This window comes from Theobroma cacao, chromosome 8 (genome assembly GCF_053813885.1).
Source record: "Theobroma cacao isolate CCN51 chromosome 8, ASM5381388v1, whole genome shotgun sequence".
NCBI lineage: Eukaryota > Viridiplantae > Streptophyta > Magnoliopsida > Malvales > Malvaceae > Theobroma > Theobroma cacao.
Genome location: NC_142646.1, coordinates 5455904 through 5476586, shown reverse-complemented (window position 1 = coordinate 5476586; position 20683 = coordinate 5455904). Strand labels below are relative to the sequence as shown.

At 34.6% G+C, this 20683-nt stretch overlaps 1 protein-coding gene across 1 annotated transcript; it reads left to right on the top strand.

The window, feature by feature from the left end:
• The first annotated feature begins 9712 nt into the window (after positions 1 to 9712).
• On the top strand, positions 9713 to 12605 carry LOC18592182 (putative trehalose-phosphate phosphatase D). The gene is made up of 12 exons (XM_007018748.3): positions 9713 to 9871; positions 9998 to 10296; positions 10405 to 10545; positions 10645 to 10716; positions 10841 to 10933; positions 11099 to 11155; positions 11279 to 11380; positions 11505 to 11582; positions 11757 to 11826; positions 11939 to 12009; positions 12121 to 12213; positions 12325 to 12605. Exons 2-12 carry the CDS (start codon positions 10039 to 10041, stop codon positions 12382 to 12384), a joined length of 1095 nt encoding a protein of 364 aa, XP_007018810.2. The 5' UTR covers positions 9713 to 9871; positions 9998 to 10038; the 3' UTR covers positions 12385 to 12605.
• Positions 12606 to 20683: the final 8078 nt, after the last annotated feature.

Here is a 20683-nt window from a genome sequence, read left to right as displayed (position 1 = left end):
AGTTTTGGGACCTGTCACAATTTTCTAGTCACAACACACCTTAATGTCATCATTTTGACTTGGACTTGTAGCAATCAGCTCCACATTTTCTCAACATCAACTGTTTTCTTATTTTTGGAAATTTATAAAAGGAATTTGGAGAGCAAAAAGCTAGGTTTTTAATAGTGGTGAAAGAAACACATATATATATTGATAAGAAGAAAAGAGCAGCTGATGAGGATGACAGCTGAGACCCAATGAACCTTCTTGTATGAAAAAGAGTAATATGTTAGGACTTCAAACTCAAACATCCAACTTAATTTTACAAAAAGGATTATTTTTATTGCGTAAATTTTTTCCAGAAAGTTATATGTTTCATGGAGTTTTGCAGTTATTCTTGTAAAGGGTAGAGTTACGGAACTTGGATGATTGGAAACGTTTTTCTGCCCTTGGCCTTGGCAAAGGGGTCCTGATCAGACAGGCTGTGCTGAGCATGCCTTTGCCTTGTATTGTTTAAGTGGAGCATTATTTTTTCTAAATTTTTTTTCCGTATAGGAAAGAAACCGCACTTGTTATCTAGAAAAGGAGTAAAACCCAATATCCTGTTGAACTTTTTGTTGTATGGGGAGAGCATTATACATTTATGTGGGCGGTATTGTGAATTTGTGATGCTTGCCCAACCCTCCCTTCTCTTTTCCTTTCCATTTCAATTCAATATATTAAAACCAATATTCAAGAACAAGAACCCTAAGACCTCTTCTGTACCACACAAACTTCACCTCTCCTAGATGAACTCCCTCTGGCCGGAGCTATTCTATTTCTAATGGTAAACTTCAGACAGGCTTAATTTGATTCAGTCTCCGTGTGCTGTTTTCCTTTGTTGACGCTGTCGTAGCGTAAAAAGGCAACTTCAAGGCTTAATCCTCTTTTCCATGCCCAATTATGATTAAGAATTTATTCATCGAAACAGATGTGTTTACCCTCACGAAATCTATAAATTCAACGATCAATGAGTAGAGGAAAAATGTGGAAGAAAGATTACATGTCTTTGTTGTCCTAATCATAATGTTATAGATGATCTGGAAACCTAAAAGTATAGGAGAGTAACCTTATCAGATGTAGGATGCTTTGATATTGGCTAATCAATTCTTCTTTAGACCATCATTAATTCTTGGTGCAATAAGCACTAAAATAAAAAGCTTGAAAGTGAAAATATATTTCGGGAACTTAAAAAGATCTAAGAGAAAAGAGTGGAAGCAGTGGGTTACTTTTGCCAAAACATTCTAAAGATAACATAAATATATAGCAATAATTATGTTTTGAGAGTGTTCCCATCCATGGAAGTACATTAACCTTGATTTTCCCAAATTTAAAACTATGGAAAAGAGAGCTACACCACCATTTTACAACAAATTAAATACAAAAAGGAAAGAATTAACTAAGCTAATCATTGACCATAAGTTGGCATAAAGAGCCACCACAATCTATACTTCCTTTTTCTTAAGTTTAATCTTGGGTGATTCCATTTCTATTGGAATCTAGAGGAAATCTTCTTTGCGAACCATAGAAATGATCTTATTAGGCACCTTACTTAAAATATCTAGCCCTCTAGTTAGAAAAAAAATGCAAGAGAATATTGATTGGGATCATGAAAATGATATTTAATCTGCCCTCATAACATTCTTTCAATCAATTTGAGGTGGAATACAAGGAACAAATGTTGCAGAAAATGCCCCATAGGTATCTCTTTTATCTTTATGGATAATCAAGATAATCTAAGATAGAGCGCATTGTTTGAATACTTTACATCAAAACACTCTTACACATTAGTTTCCCGACCGGTAAAGACTTTTATGATCAATTCCAATTGTCTTTTATTCGATCTTAAATCTCTTTTTTCTCTTTAATATGTTTTGTTTTGCTTGGAATAGTACTGAGAGTGGCCCATGCAGCTTGGTAGATGCTCCAAGCACACAATAACAACATTCCACTTTTCATCCACCCCAGTAATTAGTTCTCTCTCCATGCCCTTGCGCCCTAGCAAATATTATAGTCCATAAAAATCTTGAAAAAAGGAGGAAGAGGGAGGATATCCAGATTTTGGGAAGGTGATGCTGCCGCGGCTGCTGCTGCTGCTGGTGGGGGGGCCTGCGCCTGGGAAAAGGTGGGGTGGTGGGCTTTTAGTGGGTTTAGCACTATGGGCATAAATCGAGGGCCCCTGGTGAATCATTGCCTGGGCAAAATGACTTGTCAAATCATGGAAAGGGGAGATTGTGGGCCCCTTTTTTGCGATGCAGCGTCTGGTTTTTCCTTCTTTCCCCAGGGGCCCATGTTTTGCTAGACCGAAAGTCATCAGATCTCTCTCCTAGTTCTGGCAGTTTTTTCAGTTGGTTACCTTGCCCCATTTTGAATGCCCTTTCCCCGAAGATTGCCTTTCTATTTTGGGTCAATTTATTTCTCGGAAACCAACGATCAATTTTCAGAACCCTTCTCAAAAAAGCTTTCAAAGGTCGCCACTTCCAATACTGTATCAACAATTAATTTTATTAATGAGGATTCCCAGTTGAGCTTTCTTTATGAATTTCACTCAAAAATCCTGGTCAAGCTTATCCATATATGGATTTGAGGGCTTTATAATTTTTTCCCTTTCTTTTTTTCTTTTTATGTAATATCTGATCAATAGCTATTTTATGTTCCTCAAGCACTGGACATGCATACACCATATTTCATATATACAATATTTTCTTATTCTTATAGTCCCATATATATATAAAATAATTTAAGATTCTGGTTGATGCATCAAATATTGATGCATCACCAAATTCATAGCACTAACTAATTTACCTTTCGTACAATTTGCCACTAAAGGCACTTCAATGGATCAATTATCTAAAACACTTACTACGTACTTGAGCACGATTGATTATTAAAGATAATTTGCACGAAAATGATATGCATCATATCATGTGTTCTCTCACGTCCAATTTGTGATGTACGACAATTGCATGAAAATGATACATCTCTTTAATTACCCCCACCCCATCTTTTTTCCTCAGCCAGAAAAGAAGAAACTGATGCATCATATCATATGTTCTCTCACGTCGAATTTTTACTAAAGCTCTTTTGCCATATTTCATTTCAACTTTTTTATATCGCATGCCTATTGCCATAGTCATTGGCTCTACTCCCGATGACGCGTACTGGCTAGACTTAGCCATCTACTCCAATAAAAACCCTTATGTCCTCTCTCCTTCCTTTATACAAGAAGATCATGATTCATGAGCATTATTTTGTTTTGACTAGAAACCTAAAATGTCTATGTTGTCAGCACTTGGAGAGGTTATTCATTCCACAAATCTTAGAACCCATGGACAATTTTTTTTTTTAAAAAAAAAGAACAAAAAAGGTCAAAAGAGCACATGATAAGGAGGTTCTTTTGCTATTATTTGTGTCTCTAGCTGATATCTCTAGATCTTTCAGATAATTTATTCCGTTTTTCATATTCACAAAGAAGCTGACCAAATCTAAGCCACCACGTCATCATGGATCATACAAAGACTAGCTAGAAAACTAAGATTTGAAGCCGCTTAGCATCCACTTGCAACTTCGTCCGAATATCATGGTATCCGATAATGGATGACATTGGATTATGCAAACCGGCCAAAGATTGCATTCATGGCAAACAAGTGATACAGCCAAGTAGCCCAAGGTTAAGTACGCCTTCGGGGAGGTGGCATATTCTCTACCCTCACTCGACGTAAAAACATATATATGAAAATGCAAAGTAAAAAAAATACCCTTAATCTGCCTTTGATTCGTTCAGGAAAAATGCATACGATGCCTGGAAGCATAATTTTAGCTATGGCCCCCCTTGAATAAGACCGGCCCACCGCCCATCACAACAATTTGGCTCATGGGAAATTAGGTAAAGAAAAATAAAAAATCGAGCACAATCGATTCTGTTTTTAGTTAGAAAATCTACATTTAATGTAGATATACTATATTGGTAGAGAAAAGGTTCCTATACTAACTCCAACACTTATTTATATTTTATTATAAAAAAATATTTGATGCATTGATAGTATATATAATTTTTATACACTATCAGATTATTAAATTTTGATACCTTATTAATGATATATTATTTTGAAGGAAATAAAATGTTGATATTAAAATCTGATGTTGTTTTAAAACTTTAACAACTTTTTATATCTTTCAAAATAATACTCATTAATGAGGTGTCAGGATTTTGTAACTTGATTATACGCTGTCGATGCATTAAATATTAATTTTTTATTATTTATTTTATATTTTTACTTTTTATTATTTTTTATAATAAATAATAAAATAAAGTTTAAACTCTCATCACCCTTAGGATAAATTAGGCAAAAATAATTAAATACCACCATACTAGAAAAGAAAAAAGAAGAATATTTCAAATTTGATGTATTTTGACAAGGACTTAAAACTTTTGCCAAGTTAGTTTTAAAATAATGATAAAACACATTAAGTTCAAATAATTGAGTTGACCACGAAAATTAATACAAAAAGCAATTTTAGTCATAAGCATATGTTGTTTAAGTGCTAGTGTGTATGCTTAATTAGTTCATTTTGATCTCCCTATTTAGCCAAAAACAAAAAATCGATTCCCTGTGAAAGGTTAAAATTGTCACAGCAACACCTTTGCATTCATGAATGAATTAAGTTTAACAATTTTTATAAAACAAAAAATATTAATTGATACATTCATTTCATGTTCAAATGTTTAGTTTAATAATGTATGTATTTTTTAAAAATTTGAATTTACATTTTCTTTCTTTTGAATTAAAAAAAGACTACTAATAATACGTTCTTTCCATATGAATTAGTTATAGTGTATGAAGAATTTTGGAACAAAAAGTGTCATAATTTGCCATAAGAGAAATTAAATAACAATACTATATATAGTTAGAAAAGAAAAGAAATACTTTTCAAGTGACAAGTGGGCTCCCAACGGTGGGCCACGTGGGGTGAAACTTTTAAGAGTTGAGAGCCATGCGCAAGCAAAGAATAATTGTGTAGAAAATAAATATAGGGAATCCTGACCGTTCCATACCAAACCTGCAGAAAAAGTTGGACCCCAAACCGGGTCAGCCGACTGAGGGGATCCGCCGGTGTTTGAGACCCACAGAACAAACACGTGGCTATTTTGTAGCCATTATGAAATTTGGGGCGGCCCTACCGCCCGTGCCAAAAGTGGACCTACCACCCAATCAAATGCCACCCATTTTCCTTCAGTTTCCTAGAAATGTGCAAAAGAAACGACATGAGTAAATAAACACACGAGTGGCGTTTGGTAAGCAGGCAAGCAGGCAGGCAGGCAGGCAACTGTTTCAACTAGCAACCTGCTCCTTTTACGGCCGATAATACTGTAAAGCACTATTCAACAGAGTGTTAGTATTACTTTTTTTTCTTCTTTTTGGTATAACAGACTCTTCTCCTTTGCTTGCGTGCATGGTGCGCCCTTGCAATATGTCCATTTCGTTAAATCTATGGGCAACGTATAATGAACCAATGAGGATTAACGAACTCGGTAGAGTATGGGTTGCGACAAATTAAGTTGTATCTGATATTATTAATAGAGATCTTAAATCATATTTTTCTCAGTCAAATATAGACTGTAGAATACTTATTTAATAAGAAAGATGAAAAGGGGAATGTGATAGAAAATTATTTCATCTTTCGTAACTATATTCTCAGAGAAACCGTGTTTATGTGAACACAAGTTAGACGACTATTGGTCATGTTAGAAGAATTAAATCTCTTTTGGAAAATTCTCGATTCCTTTCCAAACTACGAGCCACGAATCATAAACCACAAGATCATCAGATTACTCAATTTAATTAGGAGAGACATGCATGACGACGACTAACTATAAAGAGATTCGTTTCATAATTGTTTCGGTCAAGCAGAAAAACTAGCTAGTTTCTAGAAATTAGACGGGAAAAAATATCTTAATTTGCAACACCAAAAAAACGAATAAAAAAAAACTTTCTTATTAAGAAAGTTATTCCCAATTAAAGTCGTTTGGTTCTGGGGCCTGAATCTAATATTTATTCGGATCTTCTGCAACAATCTAACTTTCGTTTGCCTAACTCTCTCTTTTTGACAATCTTTCGTCTACCCGAATTTTGAAATTAAAATTCATTGTCACATGGGGTTGGCTTCCAGGCATCTACCAATGCCTCCGGTTTTGACTACTCACGGGAATTCAAACAGTTGAAAGCAACTGAAAGACAAAAGCATAATTTTTAATGTGTCAAAGAGATGTGAAAGTCTAGAAATTATAAGCAGTTCAAAGCATGATATAGAACCTGTTCACTGCAAAAAAACGAATCTCGTTGCTTTTGCTTACTTAATTAACGCACCCTAGAATAAATTAGCGTAAAGACTCAATAATTATGTGGGATTTGAGGTCTCTAATGGAGTTGGATACCTAAATTCTTTTGAACTCTCCCTGTCTTTCCTACGAGTGAGAACTTTGTGTGGTAATTCTTTTTGTTGGTCCATCTTGTGGGCGTACAGTACACGTATTTAGATATCTGTAGTTTATGAGATGGTATAAGTACATGCTCGGTCTTTATTTATTTATTAGAAACTTTTTTTAATTATAAAAATGTAGTAAATTAATTATGAAAAGTGAAAAAGAAAAATTCAAGGAAACTTCAGTCATCTTTACTTTCGTGGCTTAGCTACTGCTTGGAAACATAATCATAAGCAAAAAGAAACGAAGGAGAAAGTACAAAAGTTGTAATTGTCTGCTATCGGACATGAAAGGTCCGGTCCCTTACGCCCGAATGAAAATAAATTTTTAACAATGTTTGCTTCAAAAAGCTGTTTCACACATATGACAAAGTGAGATCTTTTAAGCAATGATTAAATGAAATGGTTTTGGTTGATCAAAATCATCATGATACGAAGTTTCGTTGCCGACCCAATAAAAATAAGCCATGCAGAGCAAAGGCTGAGTCACTAAGACGTAATGTAGACAAAGCAGAAAGGCTTAATGTCAAAATTATGAGACAAAAACGCTGCTGGTTTTGGTTCAAATTGCACAAAAGGTTAGGTCGGAGCTGCTTGTTTCCATAACCTTTACAAGGGGCGGTGTGGTGAAAGGAATGCCATTTTTGGCTGAATTTACGTTGAGTACTTTTGCTTTAGTTCATTGTAGAGTGCCCAATAATGCAGTTGTACTATCATAAATGAAATCAATAAACAGAGGAAAAGAAAGAGAGAAGAGAGAGTGAAAGAGAAAGAAAAAGAGAGTTTGAAGCTTACTACATAATTTCGTTATTGCCACAAGCTGCATGGGTTGAAAAGAATAGTCCAAAAAGGCTTCTTTGACTGTTGCTTTGGAAATTCATGATATTCAGCCTTTTCTTCTATGCAATGTCAATAATTAAACGGAGAATTTCAAGGCAGCGGCAGAAATATTTGTGAGATCTTGAGTAGACGACTTTTTCATTAGCAGGCAATAGCATGCATTTTATAGTATTGGGAAAAAACATGAGGTTAGACAATGACCATACTCAACACTCTTTAATAAAACTAGTCTTCATGGGATTCACGCAATCAAAAACAATTATACAAATTCATTCTAATTTACTTTATGTCAGATCAAACTTACTACTAGTGTTGAATTTAGTAGCTACTAATTTTCCAATGCAATTCCTCTCGAAATTTCTTTTTTGAAGTTTATGATCACGTGTTCAGGTACCAACAAACAATTGTTAAGAAAATATAATATATAAATTTTTTTTTTTTAATTTTAACTAGTGTTTATAGATATGTATTTTTTAACATTTCAATTTTTCGTTATCTAAGATTTTCAGAAAAACAAAAATGTCAATGTTGGGCCAAATTGAGACAAAATAAACCACAGAATTTGTTTTAAAATGATTGTAATTAACCAGATAATGTAGCTGGCAAAGCTGCTTTGGAGGTTAATGCAAAGGGAATGGCTACCTGTTGTGTAGCCAGATTGAGAGTTATTGCAAAAGGGATTCATCTAGCTTGTTATTGGAACAAAAAATATATATGGCATTCATGTAAAATTAAGTTTTAATAAGGATCATTTTAAAGAAAGTATTAACACCTAATATCATTACTGCATAAATAATTTCAAATTTTTAATTATGAAAATATAAAAAAATGATTCACGATAACACTTTAATTCCATATAATCTATGAAATTGGTATGCACTTGTATTTAAATCGGTATTTGACCCTCTCAAATAGAAGTTTGAGCTCTCTTAATGTTATGTATCAGAGACCGAATTGGAAAAAAGAAAATACATGTAGAATAAGGCATTAATTTCTTAGACTTTCTAATCCTCTAATTATTGCTTAATTAGAATGCCCCTAACAAACTCTCACTTTCCCTTCATGTCATTTTACTTAACTTTATGCCCTATGGTGTAACCTTGAAATATGCATGCCTAATACCCAAATCCTTTTTTAATTTACTTGACCGCAAAAAGGCTTGTTGAGTTCATACTAGTAGGAAAATGTGGAAAAAGAGAATAAAAAAAAAAGGAAAGAATTCACAAATTGCAAGAAAAGTCACCATTTTGACTCAATTTTTAGGAAATCATTGGTAAAGAGGTAGAATAAAGACTCAGAAAATAAGTTTTCTTAATTTCACTAAAGAATTAAGAATAAATTTCAAAAATTAAAATGATAAAAAATAATCATAGAGTTGCATTACATCAGGCTTTATGTCTTATTAAGATATTACATGATGAATGATTGAATTACACTTATAAATTGAGTATGGAAAAATTAAATAAAAAATATTTCACTTTTTTTAGTACTTGTGTAGTCATAACATATTACTAGATATCGATTTAGATTTATAAATATAAATTAATCAAGTAAAAAGTTGATGATAAATACAAATTATTTGATTCATCTTATTCATATTTGATTTGATTTACAGTACCAATATATTAAAAAATTACAAATAAAAAACAAAGAATCGAATTACAAAGAACAACGTGGGACTCCCTAGGTGGTCCTTCACCATTTTTCTGATGAGACAGTCCTTGAATGAGTCTTTCCCGATGCTTACAAATCAATGAGAAAATTCCATTGACCGCAATCAAAACCCAGCACAATTTCCTTTGGCTCTTTCTTTTTTTTTTTTTTTTTTAAATTTTAACAGGCTTTCGAACAGGGCAAAACCGTCGAATGATTTTTTGCCATGATTACACCTACCATTAAGTACGTATAAGAATGCAACTTTATTTCTCAATGCCAAAGCTAAAAACAAATAGTACCCTGAAACTGAATAAGACAGTGTAATGCTTAAATCCTGCTGATCCATGTAATGATGGTTAAATTAGTTTATTCCAACGTTAACAATAATGAGTTTTAAGTACAATTTTTATCATTTGCCAACACAACAAGTTGCTGTAAAAAAAAATATTCACTTTTTTTTTTTCAAAGATGGTTGAGAAATATTCCATGGGATCAGATCAGTGGTCCCTCAATTCAAAGCTAAGGAAAAAAAAAAAACAAAGAGGAAGGAAGAGAGGGAGGGGGGTGGGAAACTGTTGGGTCGAAAAGTACAGGTGGCCAAGGAAAGTTATGGCTGTTTCGTCGCTTAGTGCCGTGAAACCAAGTTTATAAATTGACTAGACAACCCCAGTTTTTTTTGTGACTCTTGAGTGTTAGTGCGCCTCTGTGATTTTCACCTTTTCTTTTGAGTAGCATTTTTATTTTATTTTTTCTCTCCATAGCTCTAAGCTTTGCTTATTAAAACCCTGCCCTCTTCCTGTTTTTCTTACTCCTAAGATCTCACATTGCCATCTCCCTGTTTTTTCTCCTCTGTTTCTTTCTCTACTCTGTTCAGGTATAGACGAAGTCATAGAAATATTTGATGTTTCTTTGACAAGTAGATGTAGCAAGGTTATGTGTAAGGTTTTAATGCTTTGCCTATCTGGGTCTAAAGTTTGATTTTGGATTTTGAAACATGCAGAGCATAAGATAGAAAGAAGAAGAAGAAGAAGTTAAAGAAGAATGACTAACCAACAGAATGTGGTGGTTTTTGATCTGAAACCGCGTGGTGTTAGGCATGTGTTGCCTCCTTCATCTTTGCCGGTGGCAAAGCCCTTGTCACGGCAAGACATAAAGATGCTATTGATGAAAAGGTTTGAAACTGAGAAAGCAGGGGCTAAAATCAATGCCTGGGTGGATTCTATGAGAGCTTCTTCACCTACCCGTATCAAGTCTACAGCTTCCTTGCTTCCTGAAACTGATGAGAAAAGTTCCTGGATTGTAGGTTCCATTTCTCCATCAATATTCATTACTTCACGCCTCTTCAACTGATGTTGCTATATTCCTTTTAATTAGCATTGATGACCTCTTTTCTTTTTCCTGAAACAGGTTCATCATCCCTCAGCTTTGAGCATGTTTGAGCAAATAGTGGCTGCTTCAAAGGGAAAACAGATTGTGATGTTTCTTGATTACGATGGCACACTCTCTCCAATCGTTGAAGACCCGGATCAAGCTTTCATGCCAAGAGAGGTTTGTTCTTATTCCACTACTGCTGATAGCTGCCTCTGAGTTACTCAAAAGTCCCTACTAATCCACTCTTTTGGCAAAACTTCTCTATCTATAAATCAGATGAGAGCAGCCCTAAGAGACGTTGCAAGATATTTTCCAACGGCAATAGTAACCGGCAGATGCAGAGACAAGGTACATTTTTTTTGAAGTGAAAAACGTACTATTGTGCTAAAGTTCATAGTTCGATTATTACATTTTTTTTGTTCTATGTATTTGGTTAAAAATGTTGATTGATTTTTATCATGGGATTCTACAGGTTTACAGCTTTGTGAAATTAGCTGGCCTTTATTACGCTGGTAGCCATGGTATGGACATCAAGGGACCATCTAAAAGTTGCAAATACAAGAAAGTAAGAGCATCAGTGTACTTCTGCAGCTGCAATTTCAGCTGTTCTACACCTTTTTTTTTTTCTTTTCTTTCCCTCATCAGTAACCCGCTTTTTCTTTGTTTTGTTTTGTTTTTCAATGGCTGCTTCTAACTTTTTTTTTTTACTGTCAACTTTGGAGTTATTCAGGGTAACCAGGGAGTTCTCTTCCAGCCTGCCAGTGAATTCTTGCCCATGATTGATAAGGTTTGTTGTCTCCCACCATCATCTTGATTTCACAAAGCAAAAGAAACGACAAAGATCTGCAGCAATGCGTACAGGAAAATATCAAAAAATTTTTTTAACTTTTTCTTTTTCTCTCTCTCTCAGGTGTACAAAGCCTTGGTAGAGAAAACAAAATCTATTCCAGGAGCCAAGGTGGAAAATAACAAGTTTTGTGTCTCCGTACACTTTCGTTGTGTTGATGAAAAGGTTCAAATAAAACCCACTTGTCGTTTCTTTTCTGTTGCAACTTGTAAACTGTAAAGTCCTCCAGGAAAATTTCAATCCCAATCTCACTGATTTTATAATTATTTCCCCTTTCTGTCTTTGGCAGAGTTGGGCTGCATTAGCTGAGCAAGTTAGATCAGTGCTCAACGAGTACCCTAAGCTTAAACTAACTCAAGGGAGGCTGGTATTTCCTCTTTCTATATCGGTTTTCCTCCTGTTTCCCGTCTCTCTTGGATAATATAACTTTTCTTAAAGAAGCAAAAACGTTCCATCACTTTGTTTTTTTTTTCTTTGATAAAATTGTATTGGCATGTCAATGTGGTCAATATTTAACCACCTTTTAATTTGATTCAAACAGGTATTAGAGATCCGTCCAACCATCAAATGGGACAAAGGAAGAGCCCTTGAATTTTTGTTGGAGGCACTAGGTGATTATTTACTCCATTTTCTCCCAGTAAATAGATGGGCTGGCCTGGCTTTGTAATTATTTTATATACCCTAATAGTAATTTAATTTACTTTGTATTTCCTGGCTCTTTAGGATATGCCAATTCAAATGATGTTTTACCGGTCTACATTGGCGACGATCGAACCGATGAAGATGCTTTTAAGGTATCTAATAATTACATGTAGTTTCTACAAAGTTCTACTTCTGATAAAGTGTTCTGTCTAACTGAGTTTCAAGTCAATTTAAACACATCTTTGTCTTGCTTTTATGAACAGGTTTTACGTGATAGAGGACAGGGCTTTGGGATCCTTGTTTCCAAAGTACCCAAGGAAACAAATGCTTTCTATTCTCTGCAAGAACCATCTGAGGCAAGATTACTAATCTTAGCTTGAAATTCCTATTATTCTGGTATCATTTAGTTGTTATTTTTGAACCTTTTTAACTAACATAAGATTATTTTTTGTACCATAATTTAACAGGTTAAGGAGTTTTTGCGGCGTTTGGTGGACTGGAAAAAATTGTCACAACAAGCACCCTAATAATTTGCTAAATGTGCTTAGACATACTGAAGATATTTGAATCCCACCCTAAATATCTGATTGAAGGGTGGAATGAATTATGTAATTTTCTCATTTAGAGAGAGTTTCTGATTGTAATTAACTACCGATGTTTAGAGGCTATAATTGATATAATTGAGAAGATCTAAAAGAAAAAACAGAAAAGAGAAGAATTCCATAATTTTGGAAATTCTTTCAACTTATCTCTCTCTCTCGCGTATTTGCATAGCCATTTGCTTCTGAGATATTCTTGGATATCTTGACCACTAAAAATGAAAAATATGGTATTGTTTTTCATGATGCAACCACGTGTCGACGCAGTCACCTGCTATCTGCCATGTTAATTTGTTAATTTATGAAATGAGATATTGTATTACTCCATACAATTAAGCCTGGCCGGTTAGAGCTGCTTTAGATAGAGATATAAAAGAAATAATGCAAGCAGTTCACGTTGTTTATAATTGGCAACCTGATACGGGTTCTGGTTTGGCTTAAACCCTTACTAAAATAATTCTACCCGGTGCAGGATCTGCAGCAAACAAACATTCAGAAGCTACAAATCCATTGCTTATTTTCCCTTTATTGAAAAGCAAGCAAGTACAGTAAAAAGGTTTAATTATGAGGTTACCAAGCTTCATGTAGTGGGAAATTATCGAGGCAACTCTATTTTTCTCTGTCCTTAAAGAACAAAGAAGATTGTTTATTATGAGCTCAACAAGCTATGCTACGTTTACAACATTCACCAAAACAAAAAAACAACAACAACAAAGGTTAAAGGAAAGGAAACTTTGACCAATGCAACAACACATGTCATTTCTTTGTTTTAAGTGCTTAGGAAATCCCTCCTTTTTTTATTCTAACAGTTAAGCATGGGAAGGGAGAAATCCTACCGTTTGAGACTTATTCTATCTCAAAATAAGTTGTTTAATTATAAGCAGCTAACTTAGTTTTGCAATACTTCCATGGCTTTCCACTATTAATCAGTTGAATCAGTAAACTATGGAACTGTCAGCTTCATATTCACACATCTGTTGTTACATCACACCTATTTTGTGGGGGCAGTGCTAGACCCATAGCTAATAGTAAGGTTCATTAACCGCAGGCACATGATCGTGTCCGGTCGTGTGTGCATATGTATGTGTGATAAAGAAAGAAAGAAAGAGAGAGAGCGAGAGAGCAATATGCCAATCTTTGGAGAAAGAATGGTAAACGCAAACTTGTTACAGTTCGGAATATTTGGAGCTTTCCTGAATAAGTTCATGCAATGAGAATCCAATAATTCTGAAAGTTATTAAAATACTTTCGCATTCCCTGGCCGGGGACCATTGTAGGTAATGTTTTTGACACCTGAAAGTCTGTTACTTGTTGTGTATTTTACTACCATCATACCAAGAAATGGCAATGGAAATTGCACAAATATATAAATATGCAGTCAAAGTCATCAAAATGTGAAAATAGTTGTTGAAGTTGGAGTCCCACAGGTTGCATGGACACATTAGCACCCCTTGTTTGATTACTCAAAATAATGGGGAGAGCACCTCTTAACAGTTGTAAAGATACCTTGGGGCTTGAGAGTCAGACAAAAAAATGCTCTCATAAGACATTAATCACGTATATTCTCTTGCATTAAGCTTTGAATATTTAGGCTTATAATTGAGTAAAGAAGCCAAGCAAGTACTCTTTAGAAGCGCCAAGACCCATCACTTTCTGATGACTGATATGTATACCCAAGTGGTTGATGTTTACACTCTTCTAACAACATGTAGATCCTCGCTAGCAAAAAAGCCTCTTTGAGCAAAATGCATTAATCAATGGTTCTACTCATTTGCTTCAGAAAGGATATGTTTCCTTATTTGGCAAAAAAAGCATCATGCAATTATATTTTTCAAATAGTGAAATGCAAGAAGCTCATCAACGCCTCAATTTCATGTGCACAGTTTTCCCACTTTCGGGAGGAATTTATCTTGTATGCAACCCAATGGTGAATGCCAGTACTAGAAAAGTCCCCGATGCAATTTATGACAATTTGTACATCTTGCACTCACCTTGTAATTATTCTCATTTGTGACTTGGATTCTAAAGAATGGGACCCTTAATCGATGAATAATTACATAGATTGATGGTAAAATGACCACATACGAACAAAGCTTTGATGGACCTCTTGACCACTTGAAGAAAGGAGATTTACTTCTTGTTTGAATATTACTAATTTTAATCTCATTTAACTATTTTATCTAAGTTTCACCTATCCATTATTTAGCTACGAATTGGATGTTTTAGCTCAAGTACTCAAATCATTTAATCCAGACCTCAATCATGGGGTGACAATACATGGGGAAAAATCTTTATCTCCCCCTGACCAATCAATCCTGTTGAGGATACTTTGTCATCTTTCAGAGAGTAAGATAAGATCAATAACAGATTCCAAATGGGTATAGTAGATGCATTTAGTAATAATCTTATCCACATATTCGCAGTAATAAGCATATGCTTGTAATTATTGAACATAATATATCATAACGATTTGATGTTTAATTAAGTCAAATTAATTAAGATTCTCATCCCAAGGGTTCTAACTTCCTGCACCCACCTGCCATGAATATTATAATTCTTAAAACCCTTGTCTCGGACAACAAACTAAAACTGGCCAACGTATATTTGTAAAAGCATGCTAAATTAAAAAAAGAAAAAACAGACAAGGAGAACTGGCACCATTACAGGGTACAAGGAGATGTATAAAATACAATTGCTATATCTTTAAGCAGATATTTAAGTACAGAAAAACGCACAGTGCTTTTGCTTTAAAGCAAGAAACATTGGCTAATTGGGTGATGGACCGTAGATGATCCTTAAACACATAAAAAAAAGGAGGAGATCTGTGAATGTTTAAGATATTAAGAAGTGAAGGAGTGGGAAAGATGGCCATTGCTCACAAACAGAAGCATAGGCCTACACCATTGGGCACTTGGATTTGAGGGAGCCCACCTCAAAAGATTAAAAAGGAATCTCAAAGTTGTATTTTAATGGATCTAAAATTGCTATGTTTTAATGGGTTATAATTTCCAGAAGGTTAGGTGGTGAAAAGGATACCCACTACTTAGGTGAAGGGAAGGAATCCATGGTTGAAAGAGGAGTTGGAATCCACTTGAAGTGCTTGATTTGAAGAGGACATGGACATGGGGGTTTCTAATGGGGACATCCAAACATGCTTACAAGCCATGAAATCCCTCTGGCTCTTTCATACGTGTAAAGAAAGCTACCACTAGATTCAATTCCATCATTGGGTCCTTAAACTCAAATAAACTAAGGAAGTAGAAGCTCCAATTATTGGAGGAAAAGAGCCACTTCCCTTCCACATACCAGCCGAGCCCTCAACACTTAGTGATCCCATTTCATTAAACAGCTTTCACTCAGATCATTTCATTGCTAATTGACAACTTATGTGTCTCAAAAATAAAGCATGTTAGATCTCCTATAAAGTGGGTTTTCGAGGAAAATTCATTTAATACTACTCCTATGTTTTCTTTAATGTTGAATCCTTCCTGCTCCCAACAAACCATATATGCTTTACAATATTAAAATAACCCCTAACCGGTTTTATAAAACTTTTGCACGCCAGTTGCCAGAGTCACAGGCTTACAGCCTCAAACCCATGACGTGGAACAGTTGAAACCCATGCCCATGATTATTAAAAAAACCCGATTCTTCTTCTCTGTTGAGTACATTATATATTTGAAATATTTAAACGATAATATGCCTCTGTATTGAGATGTGATTGCTCCCTAGAAAATGGTCCTGTAGTGGTTTTCTTTTTTCTTTTGCTTTCAGAGATTCTCAAATAATGGATTGTTCATGGACGTGTAGCCATAGGCGGATGGTCCCCGCATAGAGGGCCGAGCAAAGGGGTGGCATTCTGATATGAATAATCGAGGTTTTTTTTTTCCTTGTACGGAGTTGGTCAAATTTGGGGGAGATGCATGGTTTAACATTGGATAATCTGATTCCCATGTGATCCAGATGACCTTGCTAGAGGGAGCAAATTTATCAGGTGTTTGTGTATCAGGGTTGTTGTTTGGATCTTACCCATCATCATTGCTGTAAAATGATTACCCCCCCTTCCCCACCCTGACAGAAAGGACACAAATGACCAATCACAGATCTAGTATTCTCCTAACAGCACAACCTCTAGCCAATTAAGCAAGTGAGGAAGGAAGCTTAATATTGCTTTGGCCTTGCTAAATTTTGAATTCGTATAGGAAATTGACCATATAGGCTGGCTCCAAGAAAACTTTAATATATATATATATATAGAAAAGCATTAAGTTTTGAACTTGGTCTGAAAGTCCTAAAAAAGGAGAAGCCAATGTACATAGAAACTGGCACTTAATCCGAATCAGCTTACCATATTTTAGTTGTATTTTTCGACTTTTTTAGACCAGCCAGGGCCAGGGAGGGCTGTTTTCCACCATCCCTAATTGATCTAATATGAGATGTTGACTCTGAAAAGTGAAAAGGTTCCCACCTTTAAAGCGGTTATCTTCAGTATTATATATAATACAAAACATACGGGCACCCGGACTTGTATAAGCTGATTGGTAGATGAAGATCGGTCCAGATGTTTCTGTTTGAAGCTTGAAGCACTATAGTGCTGCTTTATTATCTTGTACCTAAAATATAGATAGACAGAAATCCTACACCTTTCCAGAATTCTATTAATATAATCAGACGGCGAAGGACAGGATCACAGGGTGTATTTTGAAGTAAATAAAGCTGAAAGTACTTGTTTTGTTACCATATTTTGGTTAGTTAAGTTATTGCCACGAGTCATGACCAGCCTAGCAATGCAGGCTTGTAAAACACCCAAAACAACTTCAAGCCATAACCTTATAAGAAAACCATACTGAACCTCAAGTACTATATTAAGGTCTCGTATACATGTGAACATTTTCTAATATTATAAATACTTAATTTAAGTAATTTCAAACTATAAAATCTTAAGATCGAAGCTTCTTTTTTTTTTAAACAAGTTCAATGTGATTATATAATATGGAGAGTAAAATTAATAAAATAAAACATGAATTTCTAAATTATGCTTCGAGCTGATTCTTAACAAAAGAGAAAACCCATGCAATCCGACTACCATGTTTGGTCAAGGAGGGCCCGCTGGATATAGTCTGGCCCATGTATTCCTTTAATTTATTAATGTTAGATTGAGGTTTTTTTGTTGCTAACGACCGAGTTTAAAATAAAATTATTTGCCCTTTTGATAGCTCATGATCTCAACAAAGTTAAACACGCAATCCTGTATGAAAATAATAGGCCTAATTTAATTATGCATTTCTAAGTAGTGTTAAATTAATTGGAAGCAAAAGCAAAAACTGAAAAATGGGCAAATGGTGATTATTTCTAAAGAAAAATCCTCAAACAAGTTTAGAATCGGCAACCTTTGCAATCAACTCAACTCGAACTAAGACTCTCCAAAAACAAAATATTCTCAATATATATTAATAAATAATATAATGACAAAAATGTTAATGTTCGGAAAAAAAAAATAAATAAGTAAACAAAAGTGAAAGTTAAAAAATTTTAAAATTCTAGATTAATTAGACTAGAAAAATAAACATGTCCACTGTCTATCGTGTTACTTCAAGAGCTTCTGAGTTCTTAATTGATTTGGATTAAGACCTACTTAAACTTATTTTTCGATTCAAATTGTAATATCCATATAATCAAGGAGGCATCCACTTTCGATTTTCCACCATCCATACTTAAATGAAACTCTTAATAGAACTATATACAGGAACATTTGTAGAATTATTAGCTGGTGTTTGCCTAATAGAAAGAAAAGCAGGTCCATATATATAAACACAAAATCCCTGCTTTCCCATTTCGATTTCTGACTTCGCCAACTCTGGCTTGAGACATAAATAGTGAGTTATTGACGACAAGGACAGGATTAACGCTTTATAAGGTGCATGTATACCGTCCATGCAATGATGCCGAGAAGCAGGACAAGGATGACAAGGGAGACAAACCAAAACCAGGGCCAATAACAACACCGTCGTCTATTATTATTAGCTCGATTGTTCAAATGGCGTTCAGCTATCAATGCATTTTCCGGGGGCGGCACGCTATAGATTTGATCTTTAGGGACCTGAATGACGTAGGTTCCTGGCCTAAACACTACATACTCGGATTCTTGGACTTGTACAACTTCTGGCTGAGGATTAGGGTTATTCGTATTGGTAGATGAGGTGGCCCGCTCCTCCATAGGAAGATGGGGAGCGGTGGAGAGGAGAGGTGGAGGTCGGTCTAGGAGCAATAGGAGATTATTGGAGGTGGTGGCAGCTGCATGTGCATGGGACGATAGGAGGCTGAGAGAGAAAGAGAGAGAGAGAGGAGAGGATTGATAATTTTTGGTTGATTGAAGACATTGACTATATTTAGAGGGTATTTACTGGGTCAACTGATAAAGAGGCCAAATAAAGGGTAGCTCGATGCCAGGATCAGTTTGATCATATTTCTTACACCAATGAAATTAAAGATTAGTCTAGTAAAAGTTGAATTATCGTTTCTATTTCTAGTAAAGTTTAGACTATGAATTCTTTCCCAAGAAAAACAATCAAGAGTTCTAAAACTGAACTTCCTTGCATAACTAATGCACTGTAAAACTGCAGGCCAACTTATAAATCGCTTAAATATTGTAATTATATGGTATTATTTCTTGTAAGGATCTACCTAATAGAAACTTGATCGACCGTCCTGTTTTCTTTGCTGGATGAATAACACATGAAGTCTAGGGCAACAGCAGGATTAAGACAGCTTACAGCACGAAGAAATCAATGCAGTCTGCCAAAGCCCACTCTCTTCTTGGGATTTGGGTTTCACCCAAAAGTGTGTGCATTAACCCAATGAGATGCCTGGTTGGGGCTGCTATGAAGTTGGAAACTTCAAACACCCAACTCTACAGCCTGCATATTCAGAATGGGCCTATTTTTTTATTTCAATAGGAGCTGTCTGGGAAACAAACAATAAGTCCAATTTCGATGTTTACCCTCCGTAAAGCCCAAAGTAGAAGGAAAGGGAAAACCTCCCTAATTGGGGACCTCTATTGTTTAATAAGACATTTGAATTCTATAAACATTTTATTAATACTGTAAATATTAATAATTAAATATCTTTCTTTGTTAAATATTTTATAAAATTTAATTTTAAAATTAATTTTTATGTATATTATTGGTGAAAATTAAATTAATAAATTAAAGTTAATTTATAAAAAAATAAATTAAAGTTTAAAGTCATTTTTAAAACAATTAATGAGGTTTAATAAGTATGAAATTAATTATAAAAAAATATAAACAAAATATAATATGTATATATGGTTAAATTTTAATATTAAAAATTATCATTTATAATCGAATTTAAATAGTAGGCATTTAAGATCATTATCTCAACTCTATTCGAATATGTGACGGATAACAATTTAAATTCGATTATAAAATATTTTAATTTTATTAAATCAAGTAAAATAATACAAGATAATTGATTTTAAAGTAGTCATTGACATGCCTACCTTGGTTGCCAGCCTAAGCCTGCCAAAGTTCTCTGGTGGACACAGACAAATAAACAATGACGGATACTAAACAAGATTTACAATGACATACCGACGGTTGGATTTTTGTTTGACAGTTTGAATGAGTCCATTAAACAATGTAAGGAGCAATGTTTCCTTTTTTTTAAAAAAGTGATCTTTAGCAAGACTACAAGTTTAGACTTACAGTAGAAGCCTGCCCCTCTTCATTCTTCAATTCAAACTCCCAAAGCATTCCATGAAAGGCCTTTTTGGGAAGACAAGTCATTCCTTCAAATGGGATTTCCCGAAAGATACAGTCAACAGTTATGATTGTGTTATACTTTGCTTTTTCCTTGTTTGAAATAATTTGTTTAAACTTCAACGAACTTGGTGCAGGTGTAAGATATAGAATTGTGCTCTTAAACTAATCCAACAAGACAGTATCTAGTAATATAAAATATAGTCCATATTCCCCACGTACATTTGACTAAACAATATATTTCTGATTGGACAATCGTTGCAACTTGATGGGCTGTCTTAATTGTTTTCGATTTTTTCGGATTATATTTCCAGATGTAGCCCACTTAAATATCAAACACGGATTCATCATTGTTCAGATATTTTCTTAGCCAAATCCTCAAGGCTTACGTGGAAATTTAATGAAGCTTTAATGTAACATAATAATTATATTTAATTAAACTTTTCAAA